The sequence below is a fragment of the Clupea harengus genome, chromosome 10 (genome assembly GCF_900700415.2).
Source record: "Clupea harengus chromosome 10, Ch_v2.0.2, whole genome shotgun sequence".
In the NCBI taxonomy this organism is placed as follows: domain Eukaryota; kingdom Metazoa; phylum Chordata; class Actinopteri; order Clupeiformes; family Clupeidae; genus Clupea; species Clupea harengus.
The window spans coordinates 7,397,306-7,420,257 of record NC_045161.1 but is presented as its reverse complement, the minus strand read 5'-3'; the positions used below and the strand labels follow the sequence as shown (position 1 = coordinate 7,420,257).

Below are 22,952 nucleotides of genomic sequence, written 5' to 3'. Positions count from 1 at the left end.
TTACAAACTCTTAGAAAGAATGAAGGACTTTAATTAATATAATGGAGAAGGGTTGTATATGTATTACACTTAATGCATATTTGTATGTAAAATGTAATGGGTATGGGGTGCTGCGAGGGTTCATATGGGCTGCCTTTAAGGTTTTGTTTTATGTTTGTTTGTTTTTGTGTGGTTTTTTTTTGTTTGATTGTTTGTTAGTGTGTTTCCCCTTTAAATTGTGAGATGTTTTGTAACATATATGTGTAAATTCTATGTATATATGGAATTGCATCTTTAAAACAAAACAAAAAACAGTCCCCGGTCATGATGGCCTCCAACCATCCCCCGTCATGGGGAGGGACAATGGCTGGGAGGCTACCCCACTCTCCTTAGAGCTCTGGGCTTTTTTAGAGCCTGTTTCACCAGCTTTCTGGTGTATCTATTTCATTCAAACATGTTTCCAAAAATTATAATTTGATGAGATGTTTCATATTAGTTTTGTCTGGTGTTTTGTCTCATTTTAAGATGAAAATGGCTGTAGAGGATTGTAATATGACAGCCCAATGGATGTTTATGAGGAGGTGTGACTGAATAGCCAGGGTGATGAGCCTACCTCATTTAAAGATAACAATTGTGTTTCTCTCAGAATCCAATCAAAATGGGCCTCTGAATAAAAAAAAAACTGATGCCACTGACTAACAAATGTTAGTTTCAACTGATTAGATCAAGGCTCTCTCTCTCTCTCTCTGTCCCTCAAGCACACACACACACACACACACACACACACACACACACATTAGACGGAAAAAAAACTCTTTCTCTGTCAATAGATCCTTTGGCTGCATAATCTTATTTTGAAAGGATGAGTTTTGGAAATACATTGAACAGAAAGAGACAAATCTACTCAGCAGTAAAACAAACACTTTTTTCCGAAATTGCAGTTTGAGCTCGCTTATGCATGAAGAATAAATCTCTTTGACATGCAGCTGCATTTTAATATGCTATTTTTAGAAGCAAGCGTCACTGCGCATTGTGACGAGGCACGGCAAAGCCTGGACAGAAGTCTCTCATGTCGACCTATAGTGGTGGTGATAGGCCATGGTCACACATAGGCTAGTCTACCTAAAAGGGAAAAGGAGATAACTCTTGTTATCGCTCCAGCCAACGCCTCAAGCGAAAATTGGGGCAATTGCTATCGATGTGATACATTTTGGATTAATGAATAATTCCAAAAAATAAAAAATAAACTAAGCAGTCTAACTCGTTTCCTAGGCACTGAAGTAGAATAAATGTTGAGGAAAGAAGTTTTGGTCAATGAAGCTGAGCTGTAGGCAACATGATTGTATATTATCTTAAATTTCACCAGGCATGAACTAGTTAATCACCGGCAACTCTCTCATCATGACAAGGGAAATGCATTTGGTCGGCTTGTGAGTGCCCTGAGCGTAAGAGAGGGGTGGTTTTCAGTGATACAAGTGTCCTGTGCTGGCTCAGGCCGAAATCTTGGTACACCCATAAATCCTGCGGCGGTACAAACGTGGAGCCAAAATATCTCCTACTCAATATTCAAAAATCCTGACGATGTACCGCACCTTCTGAATAATTAATTGAATGACGTAACCAATGCGGTGTCAGATGTAGCCCAAACTTGAGGGGGGCGGGCCCAGAATAAATCATGATGTAGTCGTGACGTCCATTCGGGAGTTTTAATCCTTTGCCGCAGCATATCAGCAGGTAATGAGAGGAGGGGGACGTTCGGTCGGTCGGAACGAATTTACGACGAAACGACCAAATTAAACAGGATGCAGGACAAAAATCATTAACACTTTAACCGTAGGAATACGGCCGAGGCTACTAGAAGGAAAAACGACCGACTACACATTGGCCCCTCCTCTTTCGTATAGGAAGCTGAGCCGTATTATCTAACACTACTGTATATAGCCTATTCTTATTGTTCTAATTGAAAATACGCAACATTTAAATTCTACTCAAATAAATGGGGGATTACGGGTTTAGCTTGCTCCAGACAGTAAGTATAAACAACAACAGCTCCACACACTTCGGCGGAGGCGCTTTTAGGTCCTACTCGACCCCCTCTCCGGTTTCCACCGGCCAGCTCTACCCCAACTCGACTCCGGTCTCTGGCAACACTGTCCCCGGCGTGTCCTCTCTATTCCTGTCAGCTACTGCGCATCATCAAAACATGCAGGATGAGCCTGTGGGGGTGACAACCTCGCAGCAACCCCTGTTAATCGAGCAAACCAACGACAACAGCAGAAAAACCGGTCATCTGCAAGCTAACAGCAGCAACAACAACCACAGCAACCAACTGGGATTTAACACACAGGACTACAACGCCCTGTATCAGAACCAACAGCAGTTCGCCGATTTTAAAGCAACTGTAGGTCAAGAACAGTTCTGTCCGACGCAGTCGATCTGTGACCTTCAGCACGACCGGAAAATACATCAGCAGTTAAGTCAGCAGGCTGAGTTCGGCTGCTCAGAGCCGCCCCCACCCCAAGGAGAATTTAGTCACCTGCCTCAGAAGCAGCCTTACACCACCGTCGGCTCGACCGAATCCGATCCTAACACGGACTCGAGCCACGATCAAATTCGCAGCTTGTCGGTGGAGAAGGCAGAAGCCGATGTGGTTGCTGCCGCGTCGCCATCGCCCACTTCCGTGAATCCAAACAAGGTAAAGATCCAAATGGACTCCCCCAACTCCCATCACATAAACAACGGCAATGGCACCGGTACCGGCAATAACATACTGCCTGGAGGTATCGGAGCCGGCTTCTCTAACCTCCCACATCAAGAAATGCAGAATGCGGGAGGCGGCTCAGCTTCGCCGACACTCCCTGGTTTCGGAACCCCTTGGTCCGTTCAGACGAGCTCCCCACCACCACCCATCTCCAACTCAGCCAACCCCAGCCATGCAAACGCGATGAACCAGATACCTAACGCAGAACCTGAAAACAATTTTTACCCGGGGATTCCCTCCTCCATCAACCCGGCCTTCTTCCAGAGCTTTTCATCGGTGTCTACTAATCCTTGCGCCGGGATTAACGTGCAAGGCTTCAGCAGCCCTTTCTCGCCCCAGATCAACATCCCCCCACAGCAGCCCCAGAGCCGCCGGTCCCCGGTCAGTCCCCAGATGCACCCGCAACAGGGAGCCTATTTGCAGCAGAGGAACAATTACAACCATCACCAGGTGAGGCTACAGTTTAATTCAACCCCACAGTTTTGTCATGCCGTGCAATATCAACCATTATCCCGGTATCATTAGGTGCCCTACAAAAACCAGTTGCATCAGTTGGACAATAGTCGTCACAGACTGTGGTCTATTACAGTGTCATATGAATTACACCCTGTTTATTACAAATATATTATCTTATGTTCTAACTGGAATTTGATGGGGAACAATTCAATGTATCCACTGCCAAAATAATAAAGCATAGACAATGCACCATTCCTCTCCTGCCACGCACAAACCCCGAGCCATTGTCAGTCCTGTGTGATGAATACAAATGCGGCCTTGTCTGTGCGAAACAGCGCACTCCAAAGTAGCATTAGAGAATCGACCGCTCTGCGATAGTTTCTGTAGTCTGCATTCTGCAGTGACATATCTTCATTCGATATTGTAATTGAAATGTGGCACCATTGAGCTTAGTGGACTGCATTTTATTAATTAATAAACACGAGACCTCTGCCACTGCGAGTAGTCGTGACATTGTAAAAGTCACTCACGTGACATTCCAGAGATAACATGGCCTCAAGGACGCCTCTGTGTGTGTGTGTGTGTGTGTGTGTGACAGAGAGACAGAGAGAGAGAGAGAGATAGATGAATCGCTTGGTAGATGATGAAAAGAAACCTCAAAGTGCTGCAGGTAGTGTAATGGTTTTGATCGGTTTTGACGTAAGCAAATGGAGATACGCTCTGCGTCACACACAATAAAGGGGCCAGGTTATTGTGTACATTCCGCTGTATTGAATACTGGTTGGAGGCATCATGACCTGTCTACATATAGGTACTTGGAGATCACAGGGGGTCCGTTTACAGGCGTCAAGGAGGAGGAGGAGGAGGAAGAGATTCAGTCACATGACAATGTCAGGGAGTGGTCCTTTGTGTATAGACATGTAGACATATTGACACACATCACAGGCCTCAATAACAAAATCACTCCTTGTTGAAGTTATGCCAGATAGAGTCATGAGGATGACCCTAGCTGTTCGGATGGCTATCTTAAGTCTTGAACGACCTGAGTGGTGTGTGTGTGTGTGTGTGTGTGAGAGAGAGAGAGGGGTGGTCTTTAGCCTTTTTGTCTTCTATTCTTTGTTTTACACATATTAAATAAATATTTATTTTTCCATGTATTTTTTTTGTAATAATATTATGTGTGTTTGTGTGTGAGAGTGTGTTGAGCTAAAAATCCAAGCACTTCTGCGATCCGTGTCTTCATTCTAAACATTGTCATCAGGAAGCAGACAGTAAAGAACACAGCCTAACTTACCTTTGTCTCCGAAACCATAGAAAAGAGATACATCAGTTGTAAAATGGTGTCTACAATGGTGTCTCTTTGTATCTCATGAATGATGAAGGTGTTATTAATCTAAATAAACAACGCTCCAACTACTCACCATCCTACATCAGTCAGAGAATAAACTAAAAACGGAGAATTTCTAGTTGCATGGCCTGCTACAAAATACGACAAGCCTCTCGCTGTTCTAGCCAAGTACCATTTTGTCCCACCGCAGACCAGTATTCTCTAGAACTCCGTAGGTAGTGGGCTTCAGTCAGGTCAACTTCTCAAGTCACGTCCACTTATATTGTCATTTACATATATGCGTAATATATGTCATATTTACAATGTTATTAACTTAAGAGTAGCAATGTGAATCCTCACATCCGTTTATGTTTTAGGACACAGTTAGGGTGTGCGCAGGGCGTGTGGTGCATTGCGCAGAGTCGTGTGTGCATGTATGAGAGAGTGAGTGTGAGAGTGCTTCGCTGGAGTCTGAGTGCACAGGACACACTGTATTAGATCTAAAGCCCTAAAGCCTCTTAGCCTTGCCGTCACTGCAGGGCAGGCTATGCAAGGCCACAGTTGCAGTAGAAAATTTGTTGTGAGAGCGATTAGGACATAGTAACACACAACCAGCTGCACACGCATATATGCCAAAGCACAGAGAAATGCAAATGCACTCACATACAGTATACTAGATATTTATTAATGATGTGTGCACACACAAAGTATGTGTATTTTATCAATGTTTCTTCACTTGTATATTCTCTCTCTATGTCTTTATCTCCCTAACACACACATACGCACACTTCATTTTTTGTTGTTGTCATATTTTAAAACTACACACTCAGTTTAATTAAATCTTCACCTTGCCTCCTTGCAGCCTATGGTGAAGCAGTCTCCCTGGGGCAGTCACCAGGGCAGTGGCTGGAACTCTGGAGGGATGAACTGGGGAAGAGACCACCGCCGCGTGGGGATGGGGGTCCCCGGTTCTGTCAGCCAGGTCTCTCCCATGAAGAAACCCTTCTCCAGCAATGTCATCGCCCCTCCCAAGTTCCCCCGCTCGGCTGGTTCCATGGGGCCCAAGTCCTGGATAGAGGAGAACGTTTTCCGCACCGATAACAACAGCAATACTCTGTTGCCAATGCAGGTATGGTGTGTGTGTGTGTGTGTTTGTGTGTGTGTGTGTGTGTGTGTGTGTGTGTGTGTGTGTGTGTGTGTGTGTGTGTGTGTGTGTGTGTGTACATGGATAGCCAAATGCATGTGTGTGCCATACTGTTGTGCCTATATTGGTATGTATTACCCTTTTTCCACCAAGGCTGGTTCAGTGCCTAATCTCGGACCAGTTCTTAGAGTTTCAACAGCCAAAGAACCGACTTTTGGCCAGGAAAACTGTTTTCAGAGCGTCACCAACTCTTTTCTGGTCTACAACCAAGAACCGGTTACGTCAGGGGCTGGGGCTGGGATTATAGTGACCAACAAGACAAACTTAAACTTTGTGACTGCCCTTTAAAAAAAAACGAAAACAGAGCTGTTTAGCAAGCTACTCATTTGATGTGAGTAGCTATGCTTGCTTAGGTAGTGTTAGCTGACCAACAGCTAGCTAGCCATCAATGTTAAGTTGAAAACAGAGAAGTCGGCTATTGATGTTGTTGTGCCTGGTTCTAGTGTTTCTGGGAAAGTGGAGACACATATAGACACGTATACAGTGACATAATGACATGGCTATTTGGTGGCTCTCTAGCCCGTGGAAAAGCACACCGGTTCTTAGAAGGTTCTCATGTTGAACCAACTTCAAACCAGCTCTAGCACCAGCCCAGAACTAGCATCTAGTAAGTGTTGGTAGAAAAGAGGTGTATGAGTGCGTGCAGTATTCAGGAGCCTGCTCATGTGCTCAGTGCCAAGAATGTCTCACTTTCCCTCGTGTCTCCTGATGACTCTGGGATCTCAGTCATCTGGGAACTGTATACCTCACAGTTTTAACCAAATACCCTTCATATGGATCCTATACCCTTCACATTTGGTCATATATGTGTGGTGAGGAGTTTGGTGAGAAAGGCATCTTGTCCGATCACCAATAACCATTGGATCTTCTCAGGGAATGAAACACACCATCTTGTCAGAAGGCCCTTGGCAATCAGGCACAATGGGGGGGTCAGGTGATTCATCACTTTTAGTTTGATCAGGCCAGGTTCCAATCAAGACAACAACAGTTACGAGATGTCCACAGAGACAGAGCTGAACAGATAAAGCCTTAAAAAGATAGGCGGAGAGCAACGCCATTCACCATAATTCACCCTGCTATTCAAAACAGGTGAATGTGTTTGCAGTAGAGTTCAATTTTGTTTTTAAGACACAAATCTGTGCAGTACATTCTTGTCTGCAGTGGCTGTCCTGCTTGTCATACTTTCTTGAGAGAGACATTGAATGTAAACAGAAAGACCATATGGTCGGGGATGTTCGCTGATGTGGTGTGTGCATGTACGTGTTTGTTGGAAAGGAGGTTGGACAGCCTTTCACTCTAAGTGGAAAAATGCTGGACTCAAAGGATTACAAAATAATTTCCTGAATTATAAGCTGGAGCCGGAGCCAGGGAGCAAGAGAGGAATTGAAAGGGATTGAGAGAGAGCGAGAGGGAGAGAGAGAGAGAGAGGGTGAGGGGCGAAGGGACTTTGAGCCTGGTTTCAACATATGGGTTTTGGTGCAAAAAAAAAACAAAACAAAAAGGAAGGCACCAACATATCAGACATCACAAAAGAGGTAGAGACATAGCAGGGACAAGCAAAAACACCTTTTAGAATGTCTCAGTCAAGCCCAGTAACACTGAGAGAATGGGGGTATTTGCATCTCAATGGAACACAAGCAAGTCTTATGTTTTCACCTCACTGGTGTTGCTATTAAGGAGTCAGTCTATTGAGACACTTATATTTTGGTTTCGGCCCCATCACATGAGGCTTTAAACTGTTGCCAATGTTTTGGATGTTTGGCACATACATCTGTGGAGACCTTTGTGCCGAAATGAACTGTGGCGTCCATTGGAGATGTTAGTTGTATCCACATAGGGGCACGGTGTCCTGACTAGTCCCTTTAAAGGGTACTGCTTGGTGAAACCCAGCATACCACTCCAGAGCTGGAGCTGGACAAACATGCTGGTTTTCCCTGACGTGATGTTTTCAGTGGCTGGCCCTCGTCACTCTCTCCTTCTCTCTCTCTCTCTCTCTCTCTCTCTCTCTCTCCCTCTCTCTGTCATTCCTTCTCCCTTTCCAGGAAGCTGGCGCAGCTCTGCATTATTGTTCATTTCCATAAACAGTGTCCCACTCGGAATTCCTCGCATTCCACACATGTCTCCTCTCCTCTCCTTTCCTGTCCTTCCTTGCTTCCTTCCTTCCTTCCTTTCTGTGCCGTCGGAACGCGCGTCGCCTCGGCCCACGTTCCAGCTCCACTCCGTCACCGGCTGTTGTCGGTGACGAGAACAAGGAGAGGAGAAAGGGAGAAAGTGAGAGGCAAGTGGAAGAGTGGTCTAGAGCAGCATGTTTGGCTGACTAGGACTGTATGAGACGCCATATTGACCAAAACACGCGACTGACTCGCTCATGCTCCCAGCTCCAGGTTCACATTTCGGGACCGGCTTTATTTTTGGCCTCCCGGGCGGGCGCTGGTGCTATCTTTAGCCCCCGACACCTTGGAAGCGGTGCAGCGGGTTAAGCCCTCATAGCGTGAGGCCCGGCACACACGGCCCGAACCGTCACCTTCCCCCTGCGTCTGGCCCTGGGAGTGACAGCACGGATGGCTAAGCTCTTCTTTAAACAGCAGCGCTCGGCTAAAGCAGACAGGCTCACTGGACGGAGCACATGGCACTGACAGATTGAGCTCCTCGGCTCTCTGGTGCATGACGCAGGAGCAGGGCCTCAGAGTTTTTCAAAAAAAGAGAGAGGGAGAGAGAGCGAGAGCAAGACAGAGAGAGAGAGAGAGAGAGAGAGAGAGAGAGAGCGTACGAGAGAAAGAGAGAGAAAATGTCAGTGTCCCAATGGTGACATCTGTGTGTGCTGATTTTCATTCCAACAAGGTTCTTCAGTGGCGTGGCTGATGAATGACCACAGATGTAGGCTCTGAACCCAGTTTAGGGGGTCCCTTCTTTACTTAGAGTTCTCACAGCGGACGTGAGAAATGACAACAACTGAGACTGAGTCTTTCCGGTTTATAATTGAAGGTTATAGTAGGAAGACCGTGAGATGTAAATCTCTGCTATCATAGTTTCCAGATGCGTTTTCATTCATATTGGGTGTTGTGACATGAACCTATGTGTCGCCGTCTTTGTTTCGTTTAATTGGTGTTTTTGTCCCGTGGATGGGCCTAAAGCTGGGCTGGGCTAATAACAGGCTTGGAGAGGAGGACCCTGCCTGGGTCGGAAGTAATCTGGTATTATCCCAGAGACTATTTCCCAGGCCTTCTGCTGCTGTTTCAGGCCTTTGAGAGCAGCCATTCGCACCCAGTGTGGAGATGGAAATCACAATGACAGACACGTGCTTACTTACTTTTTCTTTTTTTTTAATACTTTGCTTTAGAGCAATCAGATGCTTGAGGCCGGCCAGTGATGTGGATTGGGCTAGGGTTTGGGATTAGAGGTTAGAGGATTGGACGACCTGTGGTGTTTCATTTGGGTTCTTTTTTTGTCTTGTGTCGTGTTCGAAAGTATTAAGCACGGCATAATATGGGTTTCATGTTACCTTCATGGCATGGAAAAAAAAACGGGAGTTAAAGGAACCGTAAACACCCCCTCCCCCCATACCAAACCAAACCGGAGCATCTATGGAATGCCTTACTGCTATGCTGTAATGCAGGGTTGTCCCTCTTGTCTAAATATCGCTTCCCGTGGAGAAATGCAGCCCCCCCCCACCACCCTAGCCACTGTCCCGCCACATAACAATAGCGAGGCCATAGGCCTCATCCCAGTTCTCCCCTAAGAATGCGGCTTCTGGGTTCTGGCCCAGTTTCTCTGGAGGGCCGTGGGGAACCTCTGCAGCCCAGCGGGGGGAATCTGTTGTGGGGGGCTAGGCGCGCAAACACACGCTATTGTGGCCTAGGTGAATAAACACGGAAGGAATTTTCATCCGCACACGCAGGCCCCGGCAGCAAACTGTAATCCTGTAATGCTCATGCTACTTGTGTGTGTGTGTGTGTGTGTGTGTGTGAGTGTGTGTGTGTGTGTGTGTGTGTGTGTGTGAGTGAGAGAGAGAGAGAGAGAGAGAGAAAGAGAGGTGACTATTAGGTGTGTGTGCATAAGCTTTGAACCTAATTATTATATCTCATGAAGCCCATTTGTATGGCCTGCTTGACCTGCTATACAGTCTAATGTCTCTCTGTTTGTCTGTTTGTCTGTCTGTCCGTCCCTTAGGATCGCCCCCGAATGTATGACAGTCTAAATATGCACTCCCTGGAAAGCTCCCTGATTGACATCATGCGGGCGGAGCAGGACCCCCTGAAGGGTAAGTTCCATATCAGACATACTGTATATATCTGCCACTGTGTTGGGGGAGGGAGTTCTTAGCAAAGGCTAGCCCTCAGAAACAAAGGTTGTTTTCTCCGCGTGTGTGGATGTTAATAGAAAGAAAAAATAGTTTCCACCCTTGGCTTCCCTTTCCACCAGCCTGTTTTTCTTCAGGGATTATCACCTCTACCTCCATGTATTTAGACTAAGCACAGGATAAAAAGGGTGCCGTCACGGGCTGAGGGAGAGTAACGTTTACTCTAACATTGGTGTCATTGTAAAAATCAAACTAGCAGCTGTCCCATAGGCTCCCAAGGTTGAAAACTGTCGGTTGAAACATGCTAGTGGGAATGCAGGGATTTCATAATGTTTGCAGCAGCTTAGCATTGGACTCAAAATCCCATTAGGCAGGCTCTCAAAGTGCTGAGAATAACAGAACATTCTCAGCCATCCCCAAGGCTCACAAAAGCACAGTATGGCTTCAGTTTGCATTCATTTCTTTTCATATCAGCTATATAAAGACGGCTCATAGCTTTATGGCTAGATTCAGTGAGCTCAGTCTACATTGTGTGTGTGCTGTACTGTGTGATCTTACTGTTAGGTTTGTACTGAGGTGAAATACAGTCTTTGTGTGTGTGTGTGTGTGTGTGTGTGTGTGTGTGTGTGTGTGTGTGTGTGTGTGTGTGTGTGCTCTGCTCACACCGTTGGATCAGAGTTTAAGTGAAATGTGTGTGCTTTGTGTATATTCAGTGTGTGTGTGTGTGTGTGTGTGTGTGTGTGTGTGTACCCCGGTGCAGAGAGTGGGGATCCATACATCCTGCTCTGCTGGGCTCTTCTCCGGGTGTGGCCCTGCAGCCATGTCTGGTGGGAGCGTCTTGTTTTGCCTGCCGGAGCAGATGGATGGAGCAGACACACAGAGCAGCATTCACAGCTCAGAGAGAGAAAGAGCCGCTGACCAAATCTGTCACCCTCAGAGTTTTTCTAAAAGAAGAGAGAGAGAGAGAGCAATCCCCACTATAAAGAGAAAGACTGCATATGAGTATGCATGTGTGTGTGTGTGTGTGTGTGTGTGAGAGAAGGAGAGAGAGAGAGAGAGAGAGAGAGAGAGAGAGAGAGAGAGAAACTAAATTTAGAGCTGGGTGCACTCACATATACTGCGTGTGACAGCAGAGAGGAGAGTGGGGGCAGGGTGAGAGGCGAGAGCTAAAATAGCTAGGTGAGGCTCACAACAGTCATGCAGCCCTAGCTTGAACAAACACACAAAGAGCACCACAAACTGTCATCAGTCAACAGAGCAGTGTGCCATTGTTGCAGAGAATCTGGCTCGAAATTCACAGTGACTACAGCAATATCAAAAGAGCTTGTATCAGTCTAAAATAATCTCAAATAATTGAACACTGAACGAGCCATGAGCTGATGTGTGCAATAAGTACAAATGTTTGGAACCAGCCCAAACTACAGACATATAATGGTAGTGGAATAGACAGGCAAGCCACTGGAATCTGCTGACCTGACAGATCATTTGATATATGCAGAGTGGGTAGAGTTCAAGGAAGATGTGAGGTAAACAACTCACGGAATTCTTCAGGCTTGTAGGTGATAAATCATTCTGAATGTCAAAAGCTATATTGTCTCTATTGACAAAAGCTATGTTATCAGTGGAGGTGATGACAGAAAAACACCAAACAATCTCTGGTATGCTGTACTTGAAGGGAACCTGCTAATCTGGCTAGTGCTACGGGCAAAACACTATCTACTTCTACTTCCTCTCTCTTATTTGCCCAGCCTAGCACACATGCCCTCACATTTGACTGACATCCTGAAGGCCCAATCTGTGACTGAGCTTTCCCTGAGCTTCTAATTGGTTTAAGGCAAAGGCTCGCGGAGAAAACTGCCCAGGCTGTTCAATGAGTTGGACTCACAAAAGCCTTTGAGGCATCCCACAGCCATATGGTTCTGAGAACCTAAAACAATCACACATGATAGCTTTTAAGGTATTGTGTGAAAGAATCGAGTTTTTGTTTGCCCTCATTCTGTGGAGAATCAGAGGTCAAACAGCTGAAATAGCAAGTGGTGTGTCCCACAGATGGTTATTTGTCTCTTAGAGAGGAGACATATTTAGTGAATTTGTTAAATAGCACTGTGTCATTTCTGCAATTCCTATGGACCTTCAATGATAATGTTCACATAAACTGCAGAAGGCCCTCACAGTGTTTAATATAGTTTTAGACATCTAAGTAGTACAGATGACTTATTACTACATGGAAATGAGGCCTGTGACTGAATGAAAATGTGGTTTTGGAAGAGAATATGTCTTAAAGGCTAGGTATGTGAGTCTTTGAATAGATGCCCATGAAGTCTGCGAGAGTTGTTTTGTTTTGATGAGGGCTATGGTCTCAGCGGTGGGATGGAGAGCACATCTGGCATCTCGTGTGACGAGTGGCTCTCAGACAGGTGACTCAGGCGGCGATGTCTGCTCCAGCCCATCTAACTCACTGGGGCACGGCGTGTTTTGTATTCCGCCGGCACAGGAGATGGCTTTGTGCGCCGTCTACCACCGAACAGAGGAGCCGTTGTCGGCGTTCTTTGCCCTGGTTTTTTGGGGTCTGGAACGAGTCACATGACCACAGACCTACCGCTCTCTATCTCTCTCTCTCTATCTCTCTGCTGGGGCCTTGGTGGCACCCCCTGGAGGTCTCGTCTTGTGTTGTCCATCTGTCTCATACATGTCTCATCCTGCTCTCTGTCTGTCTCCCTGTCTCCCTGTCTGTCTGTCTGTCTCTCTGGTGTTCAGGCCGTGTGGGATGCCCTCACCCCGGGGCAGATGGTCTGCTCATGCTCAATGGTAATTATGTCCGTCCTCATCACCATTGTGTGTAGTGATTCAGGCGTGGCTTCCCCCCTCTTCATCTCTGCCTGTTCTCTCTGCATCAATCTGCATGTGATTGCACTGTGTGTGTGTGCGCGTGTGTGTGTCTGTATATGTCATCTGTGTGAGCAGCTTCTTCATTGTAGAGCTTAGCTTTGAGTTAACTACAGGCTAGGAGATGGGGTTAGTTTGATTCTGAATCTGACCTTAATTGGGTGTAAAAGAGAGCAAACCTACATCAAAGTGATATCTGGTCCAAAATGAGTAGGGTGGTCGATCGAAGGCCATGCTCAGGACAACTGGCCCAAGACAGTGAACTAAGATTTTTTTGGAATCTGACATTAGTCTTTCATTCCTGTATCCGTCCCATAGTCAGAAAACTAAAAGTTGATATGATCCTGCTGTTGATTTCGCTGGGCTTTGTCTAGTACTGGGCTGGTGCTTCGCCATGCTGTGTGGTGCTTTACTGTCTACTTAGTTTTGCCTTCGACCTTGCATGGATGTGCTTTCGCAGCATTGGCTTTTGTACACTGCCGTAGTGTTGTTGACCTACTATAGCTGGAAACACATTCTGTAGTTGCATACTGAAATAGTCTGTCTGAACTGTGAGCCCTTTAAAAATGACCTCTACCACTTGGGCATAAACATAAAAGAGAAACAGTCACTTATGAATGTCTCATTATGAGCCCATGTCATTTTTTTATTGTCAGACCATGTCCAAATTGAATGAGTTGAAAAGTGTTTGTTTGAAAAGCAAAGGAACCCGTTGACCAGTCATCCCTGTCAATGTTGTATGCCACTGCCTGAGTGTGGATCCCTCAGCCATCATACTAAACGTCCTCGAGCCTGCAATAGAAAACACACTTTTGTCAGTGACTCATCCATGCACTCCTTTACGTGTGATTCTGTTTGTTTGCTTGCTTGCTTGCATGTTGTCGTTTGTTTATTTTGAAGGGGGGGGGGGGGGGGGGGATGGGTGTCATTTGTCCTCGATATTCATATCAGAATGGACACTGAATGTATTTGGATAGTGTGAGTGTGAAACAGCTGTGGGTTGATGTGCTTCCCTCTTTATTTCTCTCTTTATAAAAAAAATGACTCATTTGTGCTTGTTCTCCCAGCCTAGCTGAGCCACTGGTGAACACTCAGAGTCTCCCCGAGGAGAGGCTGACTGGTTCAGCCTGTGGGTCGGGTCGGGTCGTGTCGGGTCGTGCTTTAGGGTCACGAAAACAAGTTGGGGTTGTTTGTCTCTGGCTCAGCTGGAAGGGGAGTTTTCAAACGCATCGTCACATGATTCAGAGCCATAGCCCCTTGCCTGGAAGTTACCCATCACATGGGACATGCAGTAATGTAGATCACATGATCATCTGGAACGCCTGACGACTGTCACATGATTAGTGTGGAGTGGATGTGTACGACTTTAGCCGCAAGGATCGGAGACTCTTCAGGTTACTGATAATGTCATGTGTTGCAGACCTTTCCTGAATAGATGGCAAGCCAAGTCAATCTACTCTTTGCTTGGTTCAAAGAGAAAATTGTGATGTTTGATAGTACATTCAGTGCATATTTCTCTTAACACATCCCACACCCACCCAGCCTCCTTTGGTAAGCTGGCTAAGTCCTTACAAGAGCAGAGCATCCGAAGAACAAGAACCTGAGGAACCATAAAAGCAAAGCCCTTAGCACGTTGTATCTCGTGTCCACACTCTTCTCTGCTAAAACTCTCCTCTGCTTTGTTTACATGCAGCACGGAGCTATGGGAGACGACGAGGTAACCTCCGCTCACTGTGATGTGATGTGATGTGCTGTGCGTGTCCGCATGGCTAATAATGTGTGTGTCCACACATACATGTACATGCAGACACAACAGGCCGATCATACGCCGCCTCTGTCATTAACTCTTTTGTGTAACCAACGCCACCATCTGCCCTATGGCGAAGAGCAGCTTTGTTAGTAGTCACTACCTGCCGCCGTACTTTCATGTGCCTAACACCCACAAAGTACTAAGATTCTGCTTTATTGTGCAATTCTGATCATGATCTCGTATTGATGGCAGTATCACCAAGGCCAAACAACATGCTGGGATTTGGGTTTCCCAACTCCTTATCAAAGTTGTATTATTCTTTACAGGATGCCAAAAGATATTGCTGTCTGAATGAACATTTATTGTATTTCTATTCAAGTATAACTTTCAACCTCACTTGCACCTCAGTGAACCACTCCAAGGTCTTTCTTCCTAGAAGAGGCTTGTTGTCAATCCCTTAATTACACGTGTTCGCAGTGTTTCCCAGGGAACAGGGTCGAATTAATGAGGGATTAAGATCAATTAGCTGTTATCCTCGCCCTACCGGCTTGGCCCTTCCTCTAGGAGTGGCCCTTTCTGTAATGCACACTGCTCCACACAGAGCCATCCAATCAGCTTTCACTCTCCCTGAGAGCAGTGTGTCTTCTCACACATGTCTACATAAGAAACACAGGTTGAATTGGACACACTCAACAGCAAACTGATTCTGGACTACAAGCCATTTGGTAACGGTGATGATGATTGATGTCACCCCCCAAAGTTTCACTAGAAGTTAACTCAGCATTGATTGCTCGATGGGTGTGTTCAATTTAGAACAGTGCTGACTTGTTCACTGCTGGTTTGCCTGTTGGCATCTGGTCTGTGGTTTGGGGCTTCTTCGTAACTCCTTGAGGCTGTATCCCAACATTTCCCAACAATCCAGTCTGACGAATCCTCTCCCAACAGGACGTTCTTCCTTGTTCCCGATCGACGACGTTCTCCTCGACGACGGCCATGGCAACCAGGGCGGCCCTGGAGGTCTTGGCTCCCCTAACTGCTACCCTCACCAGAATGGGGAGCGCATTGAGCGTTTCTCCCGTAAGGTGTTTGTGGGAGGCCTCCCTCCAGACATTGATGAAGGTCAGTAGAGTGATAGGAGAACAAAAAGTGCACTCAACACTCAGTTATGTTTTTTCATATAGGTGGGACTGTTGTGTTAATAACTGTGCTTTTGGGTTGTTTTGTTAATTCTAATTACTCTTAAATGTCAGAATTGAATTCATTTAAATGGTAATGTGGTCATACGGTATGTAAATACTGTAAATAGAACTGATAGACTTCTGAAGATATTTTTCAGAAGACATGAGGGCTTAAGGGTCATCTCTCTCTCTCTCTCTCTCTCTCTCACTCACTTTTTTCTTCTTCTCCTCACAGATGAAATCACCACAAGCTTCCGCCGCTTCGGCCATCTGGTGGTGGATTGGCCTCACAAGGCCGAGAGCAAATCCTACTTCCCCCCTAAAGGTAACATTAATGGCCAGCAGACCACGTCAGCCCCAGTGAGCTCCATTAGAAACAGCACTGACTTTGACATTGAGACTTGAATATGGAGTACATTTTTCCATATTTCCTATCAATATGCTAAACTGGCTCCAAGCATCAGCGACCATAATGTTTTGTACAGAACAAAAGGGATCGGTGTTGTTCAGTAGAAAATCTTATATTTAATGGCGACCGTTACTGCATAATTGTTGCCTTGGTTACAGGCTTGAACTGATACGTGCTTTTTCCAGCTGATAAAAGGAAATGATGTGTTGTCTAGGTTACGCCTTTCTGCTGTTCCAAGAGGAGAGCTCTGTTCAGGCTCTGATCGAGGCCTGTCTGGAGGAGGATGGCAAGCTCTACCTGTGTGTGTCCAGTCCAACCATCAAGGACAAGCCAGTGAGTTTCGCAGCCAACTTGTCAAAGCCAGTTTATCATTGCCAAAGCTTCTTGTACAAGACGGACAGCCAACAAATGTCCCTACTTGCATCATCAATTAGAGTGAAATCAAAGCCAGACTTTAATGTGACACTTCAGACGATTATCGTTTCATTTTGAGCATTGTTTATAAAAAAAAATTCGAAACGCCTTTCCCTCCCTCAGGTCCAGATTCGTCCGTGGAATCTGAGCGACAGTGACTTTGTGATGGACGGCTCTCAGCCCCTCGACCCGCGGAAGACCATCTTTGTAGGAGGCGTCCCTCGCCCCCTTCGTGCAGGTCAGCACACTTCACCTTTCAGTCAAATCTCAATTCTCACTGCTCTTGTTTGTCCACCACTTCTCTCTGGCTGTCGTCCGTCTGTTCACCCTCTCTGCTTGTTTCTTCCGCTCTGCAGTGGAGCTGGCCATGATCATGGATCGTTTGTATGGCGGCGTCTGCTACGCTGGCATCGACACCGACCCGGAGCTCAAGTACCCCAAGGGGGCGGGTCGTGTGGCCTTCTCCAATCAGCAGAGCTACATCGCTGCCATCAGCGCTCGATTCGTTCAGCTGCAGCATGGGGACATTGACAAACGGGTATGGTGCTTCGCCATCTATCTAGCAGAGACTTAATGGTGCCATATGTAGCTTTTATTGGAAAAAAAATTCCAGACCTGACCTATCATAATGATTCTATGAACTATGAAATATTAGTGACCTCATATTTCTATATGTCTTGACTCTTCATATTCGGTTTGTATGCTTTTTTTTAAGCCCTGCTTATCTTAAAGGGTTTCAATAAAAAGGCTGAAATAAACACAGAAAACGTAGAAAATACAGTCACAATTATGCTTTCAGGAGTACATCATTGTTGTACGTCTAGAAACATTTTTATATATATTGTAGCTTTGAGTAATTGGACTGGACAGAAAGAGTCAGTAGAGCAGGTGAGAGACTTAATATGAGACCGATCGAGGGAAGTGAGGGCTGACTGTGTGAGAGAAATAGGGAAAGAAAGAAAGTTCAGTTCAGTTCAGTTCAGTTCAGTTCAGTTCAGTTCTCAGGCTTGTGTGGTGTTTTTTTTTGTGGTTTAAATGGGAGAAACGTGAATTAAAGATTTGCAGATTAGCAGGCAGCAGTCCCTGCAGTGAGTAACAAGCTTGTTAGTGCTGATTGAATTAGCCACGCTGTCTAGGATTGGGCCTGGAAATCATTGACAATTAGTAATCGCTTTAATTATTACCATTACTGAGGGAGAGATTTAGTTGTAGATTGAGCTTTTAACTAACTTCCTATATTTTAATCAATTTCACTACACCACGTAAAACCAGATTCAATACAATTCCTGTTCATATGCATCTGTGATGGTCTTACATATACAGTGATATTAGTCAATGATGTTATCTGACTTAATTGCTCATGACTACTCTCTGAAATATTGTCACAATTGTAGTGTGTTGTGTTGGCATACATATCAAAGTGTTTTCTCGTCAAGTTCGCATACATTTCATCTCAGCATGTTTGTTCAGCTCGTGGTGCTGCCTGACCTGATCGCTCTCTCACCTGTGTGTGTGCGTGTCTGCCCCCTTCAGGTGGAGGTGAAGCCCTACGTCCTGGACGACCAGCTGTGTGATGAGTGCCAGGGGGCACGCTGCGGGGGCAAGTTTGCGCCCTTCTTCTGCGCTAACGTCACCTGCCTGCAGTACTACTGTGAGTTCTGCTGGGCCAACATCCACTCTCGTGCCGGCCGTGAGTTCCACAAACCCCTGGTCAAAGAGGGGGCCGATCGCCCACGCCAGATCCACTTTCGCTGGAACTGAAGGCCGTGGAGAGAGCGGAGAGACGACGACATTGCATGAGGCAGGCAGAAGTGCATTGTTCTGTCCCCTCACCCCCCACAAGCTAGCAGTGTAGAATATGTAACAGTATACAGTTTAAGCAAATATAAATCTATATAAATCTATATCTCTATAAAAATATAAATATGTATCTTTTGTAGCAGCCAAAACACTACAAGCCTCAGTTTTTCACCAAACCACCCGCCATCTCAGGCTTTGATGACTTTTTTGTGGTACTTTCATGTTTTTTGAAAAGAAAAAGGAGATTAACAGAAGAGAGATTGATTTTTTTGTAGTTTTTTCAAATTATTTTTCTATGTGAGATTTAAAGTAGATACGAGAATGTTTTCGCATGGGAGGGGGCAGCCCGTCTGTCTGTTTGCTGCTAGTTCCCCCCCCCCCCCCCCCCCTCCTCCCCCAGATGGTGGGTGAAGTGCGCCCTTGTTTCTGGAAAAACCTTGATTATTTAATCTCTGATGCCTGCCCCAGGTCATTAACCAAAGGTAGCAAAAATGATAGGAAGCATGAAAGTGAAAGAGAGGAAAAAGCAAACTAACAAAACGACAAAGACCTATCTCCTTATGTTTCGACGTGCTCCTTATACTTACAAAAGAATAATTCTAAAAAAAGAAGATAGGGCTATGTTTGCTTTCGATTTAGACCTGCAAAAAAAAAAGACAATACCTCAAAATAATGAATCTGGTTTGTAGTTAACTCTATCTACCATTGTTAATCACACAAGCTATGTAAGAAGCTTTGCTGCTATATATAATATATGAATAGATGTATAGTCGTTATATTAAATGCCATCTACTAGAAAGGAATCGTTAAAAATGAAAATGCAGTCTACACGGTCACTCAGACATGGCAGCCGCTGTTGCTCCTGAAGACTAGAATGTGAAAACGTAAGTGCATGCTTGTGTCTATAGGCCATGTGCATGCAGGGTAGTGGTTACTGGTTACATATAGAGAAAGAAAACAAGTTACAAAACTCATATTAAAGGAAAAAAACCTCAACACTATGTAGCATGAACAAGAGAAACTATCAAAAGATCTTGGTATCAGAAGTGAATTAAGTTGAGAAGTTCGTACAAAAAAAAAACATGCATGCATTGATGTGATGATTATTCCACCAGAAACATTAGTTTTAGATTATGACGTCTGCCCATCTTTTTATATTTGGTGATTTGTGAGGATTTCAACAAAAAAAGAAGAAAAAAATCTGAGTGGTGTTTGTGGTTAGTGTATGTGGCGTCCGTGTAACGTGTGGCTGTAGTTAGTGTGGATTGAGGTTTTTTGTTAAGTTACAATGTAGATAAAGAGGAAACTTTTGCCTTTACCCTACTTAAATGTTACCTCCCTATACTCATACACTCAACCAGTGTTTCTCGATGTAGCATAGACCATAGCTGACAAAAGGCTCATTTTAAACTGTAGTCAGATTTAAAAAAATTATCCAGTGTAAAATGGGTAGGCATTTTACACGAACACATTAGCTAGCCAATAAAGGATACAAAACACATAGGCAGTTGGTCAGAAGAAACAACTTCTTTGTTTCACCTAGAGTTAGTGATGATGTCTGCTGATGCAACATGTATGCAAGTTTAGGTAAGGAGCTATAGATGGAATAGCTTCTCGGTTTCTCAAATCAAATAGTGGTATCACTTAATAGTGTCAGTGGGGAAGAATGATCACTTGAGAGACAAAAACAACAATCATTTATGTCCCTTAACTCCTCCTTCAGCGTCTGGTAGGATCATGAAAAAGAGTAAAGAATAGCTAAATTTGTGCCGTCATGATTTGTCCCCTCCCAGTGATCCTGTGCGGTTATAACACTTAATTAACTCTTAGGGACAATCTCTCCAATAGCCGCGGAGGCCAGTTCTGCAGCTGGCTGTCTGGTACTGTACTGTATATTGGTGTATGTGTCGAACTGACTTTATTTTCTGTGCTGTGTGCTTTTCTGTGTTTGTCTGTGAGCACCACACCCAAGTGTTGCTGTCCTTTTGGTGTTTGTGATTGAAGCTTTTTAAGTGACTCTACTGTTACTACTTCAAGATGAGATTGTATGGTTTATTTATTGAGTTGTGTCTTTTAAAAAAACAAAAATAGAGTATTTATTTGTCAATATGCTACACATTTTGCATTTGCCCCCCTTTGATCTCTCTAATCACTTTTGATAATATAGTGCACTACATGTTCCGAATTTCCTACTTTCTGAATACAGTCCTTTGTTGATCTTACCATTATGGTTATCAACAAGCCGGCTAACCCTGAAGTTTTGAAAAATGAAAAGCTGTCCGTTTTCTTTACCTGTATGTCATCATTTTATAAATGATTTCACGTCCCTTGGACATCTACCTATTTTTTAACCAGATGATTTTAATATTCCTTATTTTTTCATAATAAGTTATTTAATATTTTTTTGCAAGTGGGCTTAGGTTTTCTATGTGAATGCAGAGCAGTAATGGAAATGTGTGTTCTAAAGGATGTCAGGGGATTTGGGGTGGTGCTTTCCTTGAAGGCACTGCTTGCTATGCCTGGTCAAATCAAAATGGAGGACGAAACATGCATATGAGATTTGCTGAGCTTTGCCTCAAAGATATACACACACACATATATATATATATATATATATGAAGGAACCTTTCACATTTCCTTAAGTGTTAGTGTCCTTGTGACTGTTGACACTACAACACAGCTATGTTAGAACTGGGTCTAAATGGTTGAAAGAGTGACACTAGCGAAAGCGTTGGCACCCAACCACACCACTTTCCCTTGACACTGGCCTCTTTGTGTTGTGAGTACCGTGTCTGGTTTTCTGTGTTGAACACTGTTGCTTTGTACGTTTGTGTGTGTGCGTATGTGTATACGTGTGTTGTTATTTTTGTTTTTGTAAAAATCATATTTATTTCACTATTTTTGTAGATGAATAACTATTTGATTTGGATTGTATTTTTCTATTTGGATAGGCTTATTTTACACATTTTATTTCCCCCTAATATTTATAGTTCTGTCCAGAAGCAGGATTCTGTTGAAGATGAAAAAGAAACAAAGACCGTTTCAAGAAACTCCCATGCAATTATGTATATATTGATATATTAATATATAAACACTAGTAATATATTAATATACTTAATATATGAGTACATCACGTGTTTTGTTTGAAGGAAGTACACATTGAGGGTTCTATTATGTTCATGGAAGACACTTGAGATTTCGCCCCTGTTGCATCGAGACTCGTGGTCTCTCCTCATTGATGCTCCGAAACTTGAATATAACACATTTTGAAAGGCTGACTAACCTCGAATCTGTGTTGTGACGTGCAATACTGTTTCTAATGTTTGTATAAAAAAAAGTAAGAATAACAGTGTAAACCTTTTTAATGCAGATTTATTTTTTTCATTGCATATTTTGCAAATTTCTGATTCACAGTGTCATTTTTTACTGTCAGAAAATAAAACCCCTTTTTTTCATTGCAACTATTTTTAAATCCAGATATCTTTGTACTGATGTAAATGATTGTAGTTATTTTGGATAGTGTTTTGCTAACAAAAGGAGAGACTTTTTCATGCATATTTCTATTTCTTTTCATTTTGGTTTATTCTTTTTGTATTTCATTTAAATAGACAAGTAGCAAAATACTTGGAATAATTTTTCATATTATGTGTCATTAATATTATTTTGTATTTTTATGTGGAATATATATAAATATATAATTTTATGATGCTAATTGCAAAAATATAATTTTAAGTTGAATTATTTTTAAAGCTAAAATCTTTGTAATATTGTCAAAGTTACTAGTTTCTAAATCGGAGTTTGTGTATAGATTCACACAAGTGGTTTATGAAGTGTTCGGATTGTAATTATTACTGAATGGTTCTTTGATATGCAAATGAATATCGTGGATTTTTATTTTGGTTTGTTTTGTATTTAAATGGGGTGTTGATTACAATCTTTCATTTCCTGAATAAAGACCCATTCTGTTCGGACACAGTATGCGTTCCGACTTGGTTTATTTCTGGTGAGTTCAGGTCTTGACTTAGTAGGTCTTCAGTTCACTAGTTGAGACTCTTTCGAACTGGGGGATGAAGGGATGTAGGATCTTAAAAAGGTTGTCACCTCAGAATAAAAATGGATTATTTGGTCTTAGTACTTAGTGAATTGAAGCAAGTCTTGTCCAATGATATCTTCCTCTGATAGTTTGTGAGCGTTTTAGCCCAAAAGATGATCCCATTATCCGAGGCGTAGTCTGTCTAATCATACCTGGCTGTGCTAATCAGATGCTTCAGCAGCTGAATTAGGAATATTTCAAAAGTTATACAAAGGCTCGCTACAGATTTGATTTTCAAGCGCAGGCATCACATGGCATTTATAGTCTTGTGCAGACTGACTAAGGCAATGAGCTACTTTACTCTACTTTTGCTTGCTTGTCTGTTAAAGTCCTTCATCCTCCCAAATGCTGGAAAGTATAGTGTTTTTGCCACTATAGGCCTGTCTGTTGTACAC

The 22,952-nt window shown here is 43.9% G+C and overlaps 1 protein-coding gene across 4 annotated transcripts; it reads left to right on the top strand.

The window, feature by feature from the left end:
* The first annotated feature begins 839 nt into the window (after positions 1–839).
* cpeb2 (cytoplasmic polyadenylation element binding protein 2) lies at positions 840–22,440 on the top strand. 4 transcript variants are annotated; one of them, XM_012820752.3, is made up of 11 exons: positions 840–3,190; positions 5,386–5,652; positions 9,898–9,988; positions 12,785–12,835; positions 14,607–14,630; positions 15,609–15,782; positions 16,077–16,166; positions 16,465–16,583; positions 16,788–16,902; positions 17,021–17,202; positions 18,198–22,440. In XM_012820752.3, the coding sequence occupies exons 1-11, from the start codon at positions 1,976–1,978 to the stop codon at positions 18,423–18,425; spliced, it is 2,556 nt and encodes an 851-aa protein (XP_012676206.2). In that variant the 5' UTR covers positions 840–1,975; the 3' UTR covers positions 18,426–22,440. The 4 variants fall into 4 exon arrangements, with proteins under 4 accessions (XP_012676206.2, XP_031431027.1, XP_012676214.2 ...); XM_031575167.2 differs by lacking the exon at positions 12,785–12,835; XM_012820760.3 differs by lacking the exon at positions 14,607–14,630.
* The last annotated feature ends 512 nt before the right edge of the window (positions 22,441–22,952 follow it).

What these genes read in the sequence shown, in the direction of transcription:
- cpeb2 (XM_012820752.3), top strand. Translation starts at nt 1,976, where the DNA reads ATGGGGGATTACGGGTTTAGCTTGCTCCAGACAGTAAGTATAAACAAC. An exon ending in GGAGCAGGACCCCCTGAAGG is followed by an intron (nt 9,989 to 12,784) that starts GTAAGTTCCATA and finishes TCTGGTGTTCAG; the next exon opens with GCCGTGTGGGATGCCCTCAC. An exon ending in CCCTCGCCCCCTTCGTGCAG is followed by an intron (nt 16,903 to 17,020) that starts GTCAGCACACTT and finishes TCCGCTCTGCAG; the next exon opens with TGGAGCTGGCCATGATCATG.